This window comes from Polypterus senegalus, chromosome 13 (assembly GCF_016835505.1).
Source record: "Polypterus senegalus isolate Bchr_013 chromosome 13, ASM1683550v1, whole genome shotgun sequence".
Taxonomy (NCBI): Eukaryota; Metazoa; Chordata; class Cladistia; order Polypteriformes; family Polypteridae; genus Polypterus; species Polypterus senegalus.
This window is the reverse complement of record NC_053166.1, coordinates 18,843,395-18,862,161: the sequence shown is the minus strand read 5'-3', so window position 1 is coordinate 18,862,161 and position 18,767 is coordinate 18,843,395. Positions and strand designations below refer to the sequence as shown.

At 43.3% G+C, this 18,767-nt stretch overlaps 1 protein-coding gene across 1 annotated transcript in view; it reads right to left on the bottom strand.

Moving 5' to 3' along the window:
• Positions 1-11,845: 11,845 nt before the first annotated feature.
• LOC120542725 (amiloride-sensitive sodium channel subunit gamma-2-like) overlaps positions 11,846-18,767 on the bottom strand; it is a 57,995-nt gene continuing 51,073 nt past the window's right edge. The window contains exons 9-10 of the mRNA XM_039775363.1: positions 16,955-17,030; positions 11,846-11,923 (exon numbers count right to left, since the gene is read on the bottom strand). Of these exons, the coding sequence (XP_039631297.1) occupies positions 11,846-11,923; positions 16,955-17,030 (154 nt within the window). The remainder of the gene's footprint in view (positions 11,924-16,954; positions 17,031-18,767) is intronic.

The window sequence follows — 18,767 nt, the reverse complement described above, 5'->3', positions numbered from 1 at the left end:
TGGAATATTCACAGGGTGCTAATTAGGTGTCGGGGCTGCATGCTACTTAGCAGAAAGCTGTCAAGTCTGGCCCTGAATTTTAGAGCCACCATGCAGAATCGAGGCTCAACAATCATGGGGCACATGATGACGGCAGTTAATAATTGAATTCATCAGCTGTCCAGCCATCCATTTTCTAAACTCTCTTAGTGTTTAAGGGAATTGTGAGGAGGAAGAGATCAATCAGTGCTGTCAGGGCTGGGCAAGAGGTGGGAACTGATTTTGAGTGTCATTTTGCACAGACACACACACACCCTGGAGTCACCCAAAATATCTACTCAAAATGTGCTTGAAATGTGCAGCCACCACAACACCATCTTATCGACGTGCACAGCAAACATCCCCAGCGTTAAATGACCTCTTACAGGTGGAAAGTGTAGACCCCCATATTCACTTTCAAGTAAACCTGAAGAAGACTCACACAGACACAGACAGACTGTGAAATGAGTGGTGACGGCCCGGGTTTGCTCCACGCTCCATGGATGCTTCCAGGAGCCTCTTGAACCCGGGACCGGTGATCACATACCCGGGGATGAGCCGGGCAAATGAGGAAACACACATGGTCAACAAAGGACTTGGTGTGAAGTGATCAGGGCTTTTGTTTAAAACCAAACAATGAAGTTTCCAATCGTGCAGTGCATCTCCAAATAAAGAAGTAAATAATCCATAAAATCAAGTTTGTGGTGGAGAATAAAATCGATAAATAATCCGAGGTTTAGAGATGTGACAGGAAACAGTTCTGAAAACTCCATCCCAGGTGAATCCTTCTGGGGTCTTTGTGACAGCAGTGGGGGCCCGAGCCTGGTTATAAGTTTGGCTGTGTCTGTTGGAAGGACGTCTCCTCTGGCTGCAGGGTCCCATCTGTGATAAGCAGAGGAGACAACCTTCTGACAGTCACAGCCAAACATAACCGGGCTCGGGGCCCCGCTTCCGTCACAAAGGTCCCTTCAGGGTGCAGTTCTGACTCCCACTGCCACTCCTCAGCCTTATGCAACGGATCAGCCCAGCTACCTCATGTGTTGGCCATCCGGTCCTTCAAGGGCTCTCTACCCAGCTGCCTGCCTCTTCTGCCACTCTTTCCATTCATCTTCTTCTCTTTGGATTTCGCCATGCAGGCTCCCTTTATAGACCGGGTGCTTGAAGCACTTGACCGACCCGCTCACATTTATGTGCAACTGCCAAGCATCCTAATGAACCTCAGAGTGCCAGCACCCATCCAAGAACACAGCCAGAAATAAAGAATGGGACCAAAACATCCTGTGAGAGCAACTTCTCCCAACTATCCCAGAACGGTTTGGGGGACCAACAATGAAAAATCCAGCATGATGGAGCACCGGGCCATAAGGAAAAAGTGAGAACTAAGTGGCTCAGGGACAAGGAACAAAGAGGAGCAGGGACACCCAGAGTGCTTCCGGGAATGCAGCCGGCACTTCCGGCACACTGGGGCATGTCGGTGGAAGATTGCCGGGACACACCTGGAGCACATCCGGGGGAGCATAAAAGGGGCCACCTCCCTTCATGCAATGCCTGGAGTCAGGTGAGGAGAAGAACAGAGCTTGGTGGAGAGGAGTGGAGGCGGCCTGAAGAAGTAAGGCCTTGTGTTGTGGCCAGGACTTTGGGGACTTTTGGGGAGTGTGTTGTGCACTTGTAAATATGGCAAATAAACGTGTGTTGGGTGACATTGACGTGTCCGCCTGTCTGTGTCTGGGTCGGCTACTACAATAGATAGATAGATAGATAGATAGATAGATAGATAGATAGATAGATAGATATGAAAGGCACTATATAATAGATAGATAGATAGATAGATAGATAGATAGATAGATAGATAGATAGATAGATAGATAGATAGATAGATAGATATGAAGGCACTATATAATAGATAGATAGATAGATAGATAGATAGATAGATAGATAGATAGATAGATAGATAGATAGATAGATATGAAAGGCACTATATGATAGATAGATAGATAGATAGATAGATAGATAGATAGATAGATATGAAAGGCACTATATAATAGATAGATAGATAGATAGATAGATAGATAGATAGATAGATAGATAGATAGATAGATAGATAGATAGATATGAAAGGCACTATATAGATAGATAGATAGATAGATAGATAGATAGATAGATAGATAGATAGATAGATAGATAGATAGATAGATATGAAGGCAGATAGATATAATAGATAGATAGATAGATAGATAGATAGATAGATAGATAGATAGATAGATAGATAGATAGATATGAAAGGCACTATATAATAGATAGATAGATAGATAGATAGATAGATAGATAGATAGATAGATAGATAGATAGAGATAGATATGAAAGGCACTATATGATAGATAGATAGATAGATAGATAGATAGATAGATAGATAGATAGATAGATAGATAGATATGAAAGGCACTATATAGATAGATAGATAGATAGATAGATAGATAGATAGATAGATAGATAGATAGATAGATAGATAGATAGATAGATAGATATGAAAGGCACTAGATAATAGATAGATAGATAGATAGATAGATAGATAGATAGATAGATAGATAGATAGATAGATATGAAAGGCACTATATACACTATATGATAGATAGATAGATAGATAGATAGATAGATAGATAGATAGATAGATAGATAGATAGATAGATAGATAGATATGAAAGGCACTATATAATAGATATAGATAGATAGATAGATAGATAGATAGATAGATAGATAGATAGATAGATATGAAAGGCACTATATGATAGATTGATAGATAGATAGATAGATAGATAGATATGTGAAAAGCACTATATAACTGATAGATAGATAGATAGATAGATAGATAGATAGATAGATATGAAAGGCACTATATAATAGATAGATAGATAGATAGATAGATAGATAGATAGATAGATAGATAGATAGATAGATGCGAAAGGCACTACTGTATATAACAAAATTGTTGGTGTGTCACAGAGAGAGGATGTTAAGCATTGTTCATAATGACACTCCGTTTTCTCTCCATTCTCTCCTTTTCCGTTACCTCCAAGGGGGTCCACAGTGTGTCCCTTAACTGAGTCTGCCCTTTTAATTAGCTTGGAAGGACCTGGTAGTGTGGGGCCGACCTGCATTGTCACAGTCAGGACAAAAACCAACCTATGAAGTCCAAGAAATGCTGCAGACCTCTGTGACCAAATGGTGGTGAGGCATAGATCAGGGCGAGGGGATAAGAACCGTTGAGTGTTTCCAAGAGCACAGTGACCTTACTACACTGCATAAAATGAATTCTAAGCAAGTGGAAGAAGTATATATCATGATATTTAAATTTCTTTTACTTATTGTAAGAATTACTGACTTATCAAAAGATTTGTATTTTTGATTATTTAGCTTATTTTAAGAAATCGTGTCAAGTAAATTTTGCTTACACCATTGGCAGAGTTTTTTTGCTAATTTTTGCTAATTATGTCAAGTTTTTGCACTGTAATTGTGAAATGGAAGAACTTTGGAACCACCAGGACTCTTCCTAGAGTTGGCCATCTGGTCAGACTGAATAACTTGACAAGAACATCCTGAAAAAGACAGGGAGATGACTAAGAACCTCTTAAGGTTAGGGTTAGGAGTTGACCTCTTAACAGAGCTTCAGAAACCTCTCCTTGGACTGGAGACCCTGTGTGAAGGACGACTATCTCAGCAGCACTCCATCAGTCAGGTGTCTATGGTAGAATGGCAAGATGGAAGCCATCTTGAAGGCCAGTTTGAAGTTTGCCAAATGGCATTTAAAGAGTCTGAGAGACCAAAGAGGAACATTTTCTGGTCTAATGAATACACCGAGCACTGTGTGTCTGTCTGCTCATCACCCGCCTATGAACATCCCTACAGTGAAACGTGGCAGTAGCAGCATCACACTATGGAGGTGCTACTCAGCAACAGGAGACTGCTTAGAACTGAGGGTGGAGAGGGGGGATGAATGCACGAGAGACCCTCAAAGGAAACCTGCTCAGCGGTGCAGATAACCTCCATCTGGGGTGACGCTCACCTTTTAGCACAATAATAACCTGAAGATTACAGCCAAGACAATATGGAAGAGATGCAAGATACCTTTATTGTTGCTGTACATTACAATGAAATATCGTTTGGAGCAAAGCCTATAGACACCTTAGATGAAAGTATATAACAGTGGACAATAAACTAAATAAAGAATAAACTACGAGAAGCACAGTTACTATTAACAGTTCCTAAGATACACAGAGTTTAGATATAAATAGATAAATAATAAATGGAATCTCAGTGAAGATTACGGTCAATGTAATGGTCATGAGTCCCCCATGGGTCGTGTGTAGGTGCGTCACTGGACGAGATCAGGCCATTCAGCCCAACAACCATATAGCAAAACAGGAAGCACCAGGACTCTAAAGACTTGGACCTTTGTCTTTTTTTAGAGATATAGGGGGCACCACACACCCCTTTCCAGTGATCTCATGACCCCCATACTCTCTCAATCCGTCTACTGACTTCATAGGAAAAGTCACTAAAACATCAGAACATTAGAGCAATCTAGACGAGAACAGGCCATTCAGCCCAAACTCACCACTACATCATTAAATCCATATGGATGCCAACCCAAATTATTGAGTTCAGATATTGCATTTGTAATGAATTGAAGATCCTCACCCAGGCTGGGAAGTCTTTATAATGGAGAGACAGGGGAAGGCGATTAGCTCAGACTTTCAGTTTAAAAGGAGTCAGTGTCTGCCTTACCTGGGGAGTCAGCATTGGGAGGCAGAGAACAAAAACCCTTTGGTAAAGTGGATGGAGAGAGGAGGAACTGTATGTCTGTGCTTTATGGTGCTTACCTTTTGTTAAAGTGCTGTAATAAATAAAAGGGACTGAATTTGAACCCTTGATTTTGTTAGGTGTGACCAACAACCATACTGCAAAACAGGAAGCACCAGGACTCTAAAGACTTGTACCTTTGTCCTTTTGCAGAGATATCGGGGCGCCACACACCCCTTTAAAGCGACCTCATGACCCCCCCATGCTCTCCCAATCCATCTACTGACTTCATAGGAAGAGTCACTAGAACATCAGAACATTAGAGCAATCTAGACGAGAACGGGCCATTCAGCCCAACAAAACTCGCCACTCCTGTCCACTTAATTCTTCTAACAAAACATCAAGTCAAGTTTTGAAAGTCCCTAAAGTCCTCCTGTCTACCACACTGCTTGGTCTCTTAAGTGTCTGTTGTTCTCTGTGTGAAGAAAAGCTTCCTAATGTTTGTGTGAAATTCACAAGTGTCCAACTGTGTCCCACATGTTCTTGATGAACTCATTTTAAAGTCACTGTCTCGATCAACTGGACTAATTCCCTTCATAATGATAAACACTTGAATCAGGTCTCTTCTTTATCTCCATAAGGCTCAGCTCTTTTAATCTTTCCTCCTAATTCATCCCCTGTAGCCCTGGACTCAGTCGAGTTGCTCTTTTCTGGACCTTCTCTAGTGCTGCTATGTCCTTTTTGTAGACCAAAACTGCACTCAGTAGTCCAGATGAGGCCTCACCAGTGCGTTATAAAGCTTGGTGTGGTTGATGCAGACGTTCAGTTCAATCAGTCGGGGTCTCTATTATAGGAAAGGGCAGTGCATTTAATAGGGTGATTGCTGTTCTTCATCCTGGCAGTGTGGGCATGCAGGGCTCTGAAGAGCCGGCCAGAGGGCAGAGAAGTGAAAATGTTGTAGCTGGGGTGGCTTGGATCTTTACAAATTTTCTTTGCTTTTGTGCTGCAACGGACAATGAAGAGATCCTCCAGTGATGGTAGCCGAATGCCGTTTTGATGGTAACACCGGAGGGTCTTTCTGTTCTTAGACATGCAGCGAGAGTACAATGCACTAGTGCAGTACGTGATGACAGATCCTGAGGTGATCCTGTAGAAGTTAATCAGCAGCCGTTGAGGGACCTGTGCTTTCTTCAGGCTCCTCAGAAAGTGAGTCCTTTCTGGCCATTGCTGTCGTGTTTGTTATCCATGTGGACTCCCAAGAATCTGAAACTCTGGACTGTCTCCACCCTCTCACCATTGACACTTATGGGATGGTGACTACTGTAGTCCAGAATCAGTTCCTTTGTTTTCCTGGAATTGAGTGCAAGGTTGTGCCTCTCACTCTCCAGATCCCGGGCGTTTGCAAGCCCCCATGTCTCCCTGCAGTAAACAAACGTGCCCATCTCCGGTTGAATTTTGGAAGAAGAAGAGCGACTGGTGAGTAATCATGTACAGATTTAAGGGAGCGCCCTTCTTCCTCCATAGCAATGGATGACATCACTTCCTGTCCCAAGCAGAATGAGATGATGTCACTTCCAGACCTGGAGCAGAATGGCATCACTTCCGCCAGACCCCCCCTCCCCCCTTATTTTCCAGAGATGATGTCACTTCCAGTCCTGGGCAGAATGACATCACTAAAGCCACCCCCCCTTATTTTCCAGAGATGATGTCACTTCCAGTCCTGGGCAGAATGACATCACTTCCAGTTTTGGCCCCAGAGATGACTTCACTTCCTCCGCTCTGCCTTAAAAGCGCCATGTTGGTGCCAGCAAGTCAGATCTGTTTTGGACTCTGCTCAGTACAAATCAGTATAACAATTTATTTGATTTTGCAGCCAGGAAATAATACCTTTCTATGGCTGTCTGTCGAGTTTGTATTAGATGCTAATTAAGGAAAAGAAACAATGAAAGGGTCTGAGTATTCGAGAGCAGGTCAGTTAAATTGAATTCTAAAGAAGTTAACTAGCAGCAAAAACTGGTCACTAATTAAGAAAAGGGTTAGAATGAAAACCAGCAGTCAGTACAGCGCTCCAGGACCAGAGTTGGGGACCCCTGAGCCAGTCCTCATTAGAAACGGTGAAGACCACTCAATTGAGAAATCCTAGAATTTGAATCAATGTTTTTAATCAATATATGATCATTTTTACAATTTAATACAAGAATGTACTTATATGAAGTGATGACAATGAATTATTTAAATATAAGGAAAAGGATTGAGGGTAACTAAATAAACACGGCGACACCCGAGGTCTGCCATGTCTTAAAGGAGCCACCAACGTAGTTACTAAGGTTAAAATGAAGCAGAGTAATGAACACCCCCTTAAAAAGCGAGGACAAACTAGTGAGAAAGCCCACACCCCCCCATTATGAAGCTATCATACAATCAATGGGAAAACCCGTAGGGCCCCCCTGTTAACAAAGCCATGTTTAGTAAAAAGGAGGAATCGACATGTATACAGTTACTGGTGGCTGTAGTTGATTGGTTAAGATGATAAAATTCTGCATATAAAGAGTCAGATGACAGGACATATTAGCAGGGCCTTCTTAACACATGAGCACGGTGGGCATTAGCCAGGGGGACCCAAGACCATAGGGGCCCCATGCTAATCTATGTATGTTGTGACTTGCTGAGTGGTTGTGTAGGTAGGGGCACCAGTGCACTGCTTTGCCCGGGGGCCCATAATGCTGTTAAGACGGCCCTGTGTATTAAATAAGGTAATGGTAACAAATGAATTGTATTATTGAGGGCTCACTCCATCCGTGCAGACCTGTGTGCCAATAAAGAATTGTTCTGCATTCTCATCTGGTCTCCGTGAATGACTTTCTTTAAAAATAGAGGAAAGTTTTTTCCCGCCACAAAATCCACCTTGCTCTCTTGCCCCTCTTCCACCCAAACAGTCTGATTTGCGCTTGCAAGCCCCCATGTCTCCCTGCACTAAAAAAACGTGCCCATCTCCGGTTGAATTTTGGAAGAAGAATTAACGAAAGACACGTCCAGGTTCTGTACGTTGAATGGTTCAACAAATTCTCTTGTTTTGTTTGTTTTGTTTCGTTTGTGTGTGTGTGGTTGCAATGTCCTCCCCAAGTGGCTCGGGAGTTGTTTTCAAACCGATGTTCTGAACGACTGGTGAGTAATCATGTATGGATTTAAGGGAGCGCCCTTCTTCCTCCATAGCAGCCTGTTTACGGTGAATGTGGTGACTTTAATGAGGAGCTCGAAAAATTCTGCCACTGTGCATATGGAGACTCCGATCCAGAGACCCACAAGGCCACCAATACTGGACACAAGGTCAATAGCCTGAAATAAAAAATAAAATAAAATAAAAGCATGAAGTCAGCACTAGAACAGAGATAGGTTGGGAGCCTACACTGATACAGCACCCACCACATGACAGACCACCCTCAGAATCCCAAATTAGGGCTTGAGTGCCACCTCAGTGCCACACTAGTTTGAATGGAACAGTTGGAGGTTTTTAAACAGTGGCTGGAGTGCCAATCCTGCCAACAATCCCTGGGTTTTCCCCTTACGAGTTGGAGGACGTCCTTGTAGGGCTTGGGTGCACGTTACTGTCATACCCAGGATAGAGTGATTGCAGTCCCACCCAGGTGGGATCACTTCTGGCATTTAGGGGATTCAAACTGGCATCCTTCAAATTGCTGGTGCAGATCCCTAACCTCAGATCCCTAGCCTAACAACTAAAGTAGGAAATGACTAAGGAGGATTATTAGCCATTTGATGGTGCACATCATCTTTGTGTATTTCATTTAACTGATTCTAAATTGTCCCTAGTGTGTGCTTGGTGTGTGGGTGTGTGTATGTGTGTGTCTGTTTGTGTGTTTGTGCCCTGCCGTGGGCTGGCGCTGTGTCCGGGGTTTGTTTCCTGCCTTGCACCCTGTGTTGGCTGGGATTGGCTCCAACAGACCCCCGTGACCCTGTAGTTAGGATATAGCGGGTTGGATAATGACTGACTGACAACACTTAGATGATGGCACCCTCGATGGCCTGCCATATGTTGTCTAATGTATACAGTAGCAGGTGTGAGGGATGGCCGGGATGTCCTCAGTCGGCCAGGACAAGAGGAGATGGCATGCACAGGGCATTATCTTGCCCAGAACACTAGATGGCAGCACCACAGGGCATCATGCCATACCATACCATACCATACCATATTTATTTGTTGAGCTTAAAACACAGCATTACAACTGACCAAAGCTGTACAGTTACAACAAGCAGGACTAAAAGCAAAATATTAAAATAAACATTAAGAGAGAATTAAAACAGAGATACTAAAACAGGTCAAGGGACCAAATAAAATAGAGAAAATAGCAAAAGACAAGTGGAAAATGAAACAGGTTAAGAATTAAAAGCCAATGTGAAGAAGTGCGTTTTAGGCGAGATTTGAATGTGGCGACTGAAGCGGCTTGCCTAACCACTAAGGGCAGGGAGTTCCAGAGCCTGGGTGCACAGACGGAGAAAGCCCTTTCACCACGAGCTTTAAAAGCGTGCCTTGGGAACGGTTAGGAGCAGCTGATCTGTGGATCTAAGAACACGAGGGGATTGTGACAATGGAGCAAGACACTCAAATAGGCGGGGCTAGACCGTTTAATGCCTTATAGGTTAGGAGGAGAATCTTAAAATCGATTCTGAATCTAACCGCAGCCAGTGAAGGGTTTTCAAAATTGGTGAAATGTGTTGGATTCTGCTACTTCCAGTTAGAAGCCTTGCAGCCGCATTTTGAGCCAGTTGGAGTCTAGAAAGTGTGGCTTTACTGATACCAAAAGGCAGGAATTAGAGTAGTCAAGCCGGGACGTAATGAATGCATGAATTACTGATTCCAGGAGGTGGTTAGAAAGAATAGGCTTGAGTTTGGCGATTCGCCTTAGATGGAAAAAGCAGGATTTTACTGTGCTGTTGACTTGAGCATCCATTTTCAGGAACGTATCCATTTTGATTCCAAGATTGGAGACAGACGAAGTTACTGGAATGGGAAGAGAAACGAGGCCAAGGGGTGGAGCCTGTTTGCAGTCGGGACTAAAAACAATGACCTCGGTTTTGAATCGTTCAGGTGAAGGAAGTTTACAGCCAGCCAGTCCTTAATGTCAGATAGGCAGTCGAGGAGAGGTTTGGTGGAGTCAGTTGGCTTGAGGGAGAAATAAATTTGGCAGTCGTCAGCATATAGGTGATATGAAATTGCATGCTTTCTAAAATTGCACCTAAAGGCAGGATGTAGATTGAAAAAGTAGTGGCCCTAAAATGGAACCCTGGGGACCCACATGGGAGTGGGACTGATTCAGATGAAAAATCGTCTAGCATGACTCTGAGAGTCCTGTTGCAGAAATATGACCTGAACCAGTCGAGGGCTAAGCCAGATACACCAGCCCAGGATTCGAGTCGGAGATCATGATGTCGTGGTCGATTGTGTCGAAAGCAGCAGATAAGTCGAGAAGAACCATAACCACGTGGAATCCTGAGTCCAATGCCAAAAGGACGTCATTTAGGACACGTAAATGCGCGGTTTCTGTGCTGTGTTGGGGCCTAAAGCCTGACTGAAAAGATCCATTACCTGATGGTCCTGTAGGTGATGAGTTAATTGCTCATAAACTACTTTTCTAGTATTTTGACAAGAAAGGTAGTTTGGAGATTGGACGAAGATTGGAAAGAACGGCAGGGTCAAGATCAGGTTTTTCACAATTGGATGTACAACTGCGTGTTTGAAAGCATGAGGAACTATAGCCGAGGATAGACTACTAGTTATGATCTTTAGGACATCATATCGAATCATGGGAGTTGAAGTTTGTCTGCTCAGCCCTGTTGGATTTCCCCTCACCCTGATGTACTTCCAGGCCATGCTAACGAATCACTGGAAGTACTCCCGGGTGCAGCATAAAAGGAGCCCACTGCCTTCATTCCGGCAGCCAGAGTAGGGAGGTGGATGAGTTATTTATGATTGGGGCAGGCCAGGTGGCACAGCAGTTAGCACCACTTCACAAGTCTAAGTCTACTGCCAGCTCTTAGTCTGTGTACGCTCCACATGTTCACCCTGTTCTTATGAAATATTCCCAAATGGGAAGGTCAGAACTATCCAAAGCCCTGCCCAACACAATACATTAATTCATTCAAGAAATTTATTACGCAGATTTGATTACAAAAAAAAATTGTGCTTGTTAAAAATTCAATACTCAGTAACTTAAAGTGGGAGAAGAACTGTTGAAACAGATTAAAATAGGTAATGAGAGAAAACGAATCAGAAGCTGAAAGAAGGAGAGGAACCGTAACTCTTTCAGGGCAAATGTCGACTTTTGTCAAAAGAATGGGTTGGTGGTGGTAATCAACTGTAAACAGTGACAAAACCCACTGTCACACATGTGCCAGTAGGAGGCAGCTAAAGGGCCTGAGTATTTGTAATACCACCCCCGACCAGGGGGTGGCAGAGTGTACTGACTGTCTTTCTCAGTTACTTGCAGACCATTCCCGGGAAATCCCGCCAGGTTCCGGCACCCTCGATGACATCACTTCTGGGGTCTGGGCCCAAGAGATGACATCACTTCTGGTCCCGAGGACATCACTTCCAGTTTTTCTGTCCCCTAAAGATGATGTCACTTCCGATCATGAGGATATCACTTCCAGTTTCCCGGCCCCAGAGATGATGTCACTTCCGGTCCCCAAGGACATCACTGCCGGCTCAGGCCCCAAAGATGTCATCAGTTCTGGTCCTGAGGACATCACTTCTGGTTCTGGTTCTGCCCCCCAGAGATGACGTCACTTCCTGTCCCAAGAACATCAATTCAGGTTCTGGCCCTAAAGATGACGTCATTTCCTGAACGGGCCTTTAAAGCTGCCATCTTTACTATCTGTGATCAGTTCTGTTTTGGACTCTGTCTTGTCAAACAAACATGTCTACATTTGCAGCCAGGACACATTATACGGGTGGCTGCCCCAAACCTTTGTGATGACTAGTGTGTTTATTTGTGACACCACCAATTTCTTTCAGTTAGATGCTCTTCATTGGAGATTCCCTGCACTTGTGTGAGTAACGAGGAGCAAAGAAGGGCAAAAATGGCTTCAACATCTGGCAAGAGATTGAAGCGAATGCATAAAGCAAAATACACCTTGGACGACCTTTTGCATATTATTGCTGACTTGGACTCTGACTTGTCAGACTCTGATTTTTGAAACAAGTGATCAAAAATGAAAAAGAGCTACCAGCATTGGCTGATCGATCCCACAGTTGATGGAGGTGCAGAACTGGTTTATATATTTGACACAACTATGGCAACACTCACCCGGGAGGACCTCCACTTACGATGACAAGAAGTACAAACCAAACTGCGATGAACTGCAACCACAACCACCTGGCAGCCAGCTTGCTGGACATTCCTAGTGAACTGGAGGCCACGGCACATAGCAACAGACACTTTATGTTGATTCCAGTGTGAAACCATTGCTTTGTGTGCTTTTCAGAAAACTGTGTTTTTCGGAAAAAATATTCAGCCGTCAAAGAGTTAAAGAAAGTGAAATGAACAAAATGATAGCAAATGTATAAGAGTGTACTGTACGTTATAAACAGTAATAGACGGGGTCATTACAGTCACAGGCACTTCTGTGTCGAGCCTACGGCCTAACTTGATGTACACCTCCTCAGAAATGTGACTGCACATCACATCGATGTGGACCCCCTACGATTCTGATTGGCCGGTTTGGTAACCACGTATTTCCTGAAACACATTTCCACTTGTGTCCTGTAAACTACAGGACTGGACAGTTGTGACATGCACAGAGATTTCCAGGGTATTACTTGAACCTAAGAGATGTGAGAAGAACAAGTGCGTCGTAGAACAGACTTTAATTTGGAAAGATCATTTGGGTGTAAGTCAATCAACCAATCAGCGTAAACGTAGGCATAAATCAGCAGTGTTATGTAAATTCAATTGTTTAGACCTCTGCTCTCGTTTTTTTGACCATTCTGTAACAGACTACTACGATGAAAGCTCCCTCCTCAGCATTTACTGAGGAAAAATAAAAGACACAATGGACAAGTTTCCTCCTGCCTGGTTCCTGACTCAAAGAGGTCCTAGATTTCATGTTTTAATATTGTGTACCTGACTGGGACACCTTCATAAAGGAAGGAGCAGGGAAGAGAACATTCACAGGACAGCACTAGATGGTAGCCACCCCCTAGGTTGCAGCAGTGCCTTGAATTCCCATAGGGCTTCATGGGAGTTGGAGTTTGCCACTAGGGGTTGCTGCAAGGACTGTGGAGCCCTTTGTCATTTGGCTTCTGCCTCACTTGGAAGTGCTTCCGGACCATACTAAAGGACCACTGGAAGCCCAAAGGTGGACAAAGGTTGTGAGGAGGAGGAGGAGTGGAGGAGGCATTGAGAGACAGAGACTGAGAAAGGAAGACAAAGAATTGTCTGCTATATAGTGCTTTATTGTACTTGTAGCTGTTGTGGTGGGAAACGCTTGCTGAGAAGAGTTTGCACACAATAAAAGACTCTTGGTGCTTTTACCTTGTGTCCGTGCTTGCTTATGTTGGGTGTTTGCCTCCGAGTGTCCACACAGATACAGTATTTCCAAATTAATTTCTTCTGGGGCTGAAGAAGCGGTGCTCATTATTGAGCAATGTTGGGGAGTAGGAGCAGCCCATAATGTGGGACTGGCAGTGGCAGACATGTGTGCACCTCATGTAAGCTGAAGGACTGCTAATGGGGACCCGAGCCAAGTATTTATGGTTGACTGCACCTGTTGGTGGGTGACTCCTCTGGCTGCAAAGTCCAGATAGGATAAGTGAGGTGACACCATGTTTAAGAAGGAAGCATTGGGGCTCATATTTTTAAAGAACAGTCTCTGTGATTTGAATCTCATTTTGTTGGATTTATTTAATGACACTGTGTTCACTGTTTTTATGAATAGTTCATTTTTTTTAATAATTTGATGCCCTGCATTTTTGAACACTGTTTTTGGTTTGGTTTTCCACCTCTTGTGGAATGCTAAGTGTCCTCATTTCCCGGCTCATCTCAGTTGAAGATTATCGACGGTTTCGGGTTTCAGAGGTGACAAGGGAGAGTGGAGCCAGTCTGGACCGTCACAAGCCCTTTAAGATATGGCTTTTTATTAGACTGTCAAAGAAGTACATATGGGATGCCAGTTTGTGACCAAAGATGTACAGTGGGTAAAAAAGAGTTTGGAAAAGGAGCAAAAAAAGGAAAATTCAGAGTGATATTGAAAAGTGGGGTGTCGCAGCTGTTAAGGAAAGACGGAAGGGCTTGTGGATAATGGGGAATGGGAAACAGGGCTTAAATGGGAATGGAGTTTAAAACCAAAATGTCTAGTATGGATGTTTGGTCTAATGTTTTGGAGGGATGATGGTCTTTGGTTAAGAGATGAAAATGAGAAAATGACACAGATGAATTCCAACAGATGGCACATCACAAACATTTTTAGTAATAAAATACAGTTCCTTAATAAAACTATGGTGTAATGGAATTCTGGTGGATTGTATTTTGTAATGTGTAAATAAAACTTATTTCTACCATTAGGGTAAATATTAAGTTTCATTCAAATCAGCCTATCTTTCAAATATATGGGGGTTGCCTGGTATATAAAAGGCACTGATAAAAAAAGCTATTTTGAAATTGGTGCAGTACCAGGCAGTTTGGTATTTTCAGTACTGGAAGTAAATGGTGGATTTAAAAGGCCTTGTCCTCAGGGTGGCATTCTTCTGCTCTCCGACACGCTTCAGGCTTCAAGGGCCAACTAACAGCCCAACCCTGGATGAATCTGCTCATTGACATGCTGTGGAGAAAAACACTGTGCCCCCCAACACAGTGCTGGCGCTACCAAATTCAAAGGGGAACCACAGAGTGCAGCAAGACAGGGAGATGAGTGTTTATGCAGTGAAAAAAGGAAGCATGCCATTGTGCATGTTGGAGGTACAGGTAGAGTTGCCCATTATTTGAACAGTAATGGTTCATAGGCTTCGAAAGTTGGTATTGATGCAAAGTCAAAATTTTATTATTGATTCCAATACTAAGACACACATACATATATATATAGGGGGGCAGTTTTAATCTGCATTAGTGCAGGACACAAAGACACAATCCTACAAGGGTGGTACTCAGACTATGATTCCAACTCAGGACCCTGGAACTGCGACGCAAACACACTAAGCACTGCACTACCATGAAGCATTTCATTAACTTCTGTGAAGAGGTTTGTTTTCCCAGCAAAACTCTTGTGATTTATACCAATGGGAATTCCTTGGTTCACCAATGAACTAAAGGCGCGTTTATACTCAGATCTGTTTGTAGCTCAGACGTTCAATGTGTGACATCACGCGGTGGCAGAATCCCCCAGCTTTCCTCCTGAAGTTTTTTTCTTTGCCATTACATATCGACCTGGCAGGTATTTCCATTTCTGCCTGTGCTAAACTTTTGTCTTTGCCAAGGGTTTGGGTGATTTTTAACCATGAATTTGTGCTTTAAATGTTGGCATATATATGGGCAGCGTGATGGTGCAGTGGGTAGCACTGCTGCTTCGCAGTTAGAGGACCCAGGTTCGCTTCCCGGGTCCTCCCTGCGTGGATTTTGCACATTCTCTCCCCGTGTCTGCATGGGTTTCCTTCGGGTGCTCCTGTTTCCTCAGAACAGTCCAAAGACATGCAGGTTGGGTGCATTGGTGATTCTAAATTGTACTTGGTGTGATGGTGTGTCTGTGCGTGCCCTGCGGTGGGCTGGCACCCTGCCCATGGTTTGTTTCCTGCCTTGCACCCTGTGTTGGCTGGGATTGGCTCCAACAGACCCCCGTGACCCTGTAGTTAGGATATAGCGGGTTGGATAATGGATGGATGGATGGATATATAGGTGTGGGTAGCTATGAGCTTCACACAACCTAATCGTGTTTTCTTTATTATGTTGTACTAGCCGTGCTACACGTCTAGATGAGTTAAAATCTAACTAATCAATGTACACCTCAGCATTAACGTTTGCAGTGCATCATGCAATGCCTATGTCTCTGTTATATGCCATTTGATATGTGATTAATGTTTGTCATCTGCGGTGGGTTGGCACCCTGCCCAGGATTGGTTCCTGCCTTGTACCCTGTGTTGGCTGGGATTGGCTCCAGCAGATCCCCCTGACCCTTTGTTCGGATTCAGCGGGTTGGAAAATGGTTGGATGGATGTTTGTCATGTGCCCTCTGTTGAAATGACAAATGCAATGCATTATATTACTAAAAATGTTAAAGTACTAAAAATGTTTATGATATGCCATCTGTTGGAATGACAAATACAATGCATTTCATTACTAAAACATTTGTGTTGTGCCATCTGTTGGAATGACAAATACAATGCATTTCATTACTAAAAATGTTTGTGATGCGCCATCTCTTGGAATGACAAAAGAAATTGATTTTATTGCAAAAAATATTTGTGATGCACCATCTGTTGGAATGACAGAGACATAGTAACCAGATGGGCACACAGAGAGACATACAGACATTTATCCTTTTCTTAAGGTGGATGAGGGTGTGAATGTGTGTGCATGTGCAGACACGTTATACACACACACACGCCTTCATTTGCACATCTCCTTTATTATTGCACTGTTCTGCCACTCTTTATAATGTATGTTGTTTAGTACATGTTGTTTATATCTGGTGTTGTGTTCTACTATAAGCAGCTCCAAGTCTACATTCCTGTACATTACATACTGGGGCGTAAAAGTGATTTTGATTCTGGTGCGCTATATAGCATAAGAATAAGTATGATTTCTTATATTTCATATAAAACTAAAGGCACCTTAACCAGTCTTGCTATTAATTAAATAGTAGAACTGAATCCAGGCTTACTTCCTACCATGTTCCCAATTCTGCAACTCTAAACTTCAATAATCAGCCATGTAATCAAACTTGATGGACTAAATCTTATCATTTGCTTTGCATATTTTTTGTGTTCTTATATTTACACGGAATTTTAAAAATGTGCATGCATTTCAGTTGTTTTCAATATTGAAATGTATGCTCGCTTTTAGGGTACTGAGACATGCTATATAATACTGTTGTGGAAGATTTCTTTAAGACCAAGTAACCTGGATTTACGTACCTGAAAAGCTGGGGCTTCTTCAATAAGTTCATAATTCAGTTGCTGATAGTTGATGACCACTTTAAGGACATTGTCTCTGAAAAATAATGGAAGGAGAGAGAAAGAAGTGAGAGAGAGACATGATATAAGGGACACTTTGTCAGAGGACCAGATCTTTTGGGGGGCTTCCTAACATAGATTGTACACACCTAGTCTGGGGTCACAAGATATGCCCTCTGATGGCACCTTTTCCTCTCCTTCCTGGATTTGAACTTGAAAATTACTATTAACACGTATTACCACTGTGCCTGAAAGCTTAATAATTTTCCATTAAGCTGTGTTATGTCAGTTACAGTATGTTGCATGAACCTACATCAGAGATTACACCATCGCAATTATTCATTCAGCTCTGTGATGGACCCCCACTCTGGAATTCTCTGCTGAAACCTGTCTGCCTATAAATCTCCTTTGGTCCTGGTCTCCAAGTCGAGATTCAAGAGCCTGCTGTTTTATTTTAACATATTAATGTGGTTTCTTCACAACTGGAATCCGTGAGAAGCAAGATGCTTGTCCTTACTTTTTCAAGAGCTCTTCAGCATATGACATCAGATATGCATTGAATGAAGCAACCCTTCTAAAATCTATAGAATAATGTAGAGTTTCATCCGGTTTCTGCACCATAACGATTGGACTGCACCACTCACTTTGGCTTTCCAGTATTACACATGCATCAAGCATCTGTTTAACTTTCTGATGTATGGCAGTTCTTTGAACATCAGGAATCCTTCATGGACGCATTTGGATTTTAAGACCAAGCTTTGTTACTTCATTGCTGAAAAAAATGAAGGGAACATTTACATCGCACATCAGATCTCGATGAATGAAATATTCAAGTGGGAAATCTGTGTAATTCGTTGAGAACAAAATGATGTTACAACAGTCAATGGAAACCAAAATCACCAACCCATTGAGGCGTGTATTCAACATCACATTGAAAATCAAAGTCAAAAATTGAAATCACTGGCTGGTCCAACTTGCGTGAACTTCGTCACAGCAATACATAATGTGTCTCAGTGGTGTATATCGCCTCAACATGCCTGTATTCACTCTCGAGAATGTGTGGGCATGCTCCTGATGAGGCAGTGGATGGTGTCCAGGATGATCTCCTCCCAGACCTGGATCAGGGTATCAGTGAGTTCCTGGACAGTTGGTGGTGCTATTTGGCAGCGTAGGATGCACCAATACATAATGTCCCTGAGGTTCTCAATTGGATTCAGGTCTGGGGAATGTGTGGGCCAGTCAATGGCATCAATGCCTTCATCATCTAGGAACAGCATACACACTCTGCTCACATGAAGTCAGGCACTGTCCTGTACCAGTAAGGAACCCAGGTCCCACTGCACCAGCGTAAGGTCTGACAATGGCACTGAGGATTTGATCTTAGAACCTAACAGTAGTTTTGCTATCGTTCCCTAGCAAGTGAAGGTCAGTACGACCCTCCAAGACTCCAAGGCCTCCCCAGACTATCACTGACCCACCACCATACCAGTCATGCTGGATGATGTTGCAGGCTGCATAAAATTCACCACAACGTCTCCAGACTCTTTCACGCTTGTCACATGTGCTCACGACCTGCTCTCATTTGTGAAGAGAATGGAGCACCAAGGGCAGAGCTGTCAATTGTGCTATTCTCTGGTGAATGCCAGTCAAGGTGAATGGCGAAGGTCTGTGAGCACAGGTCCCACCAGGGGACGTCAGGCCACCCTCATGTTTGTGACAGTCTGATCAGAAACATGCACACCAGTAGCCAGCTGGAGGTCATTCTGTAGGCCTC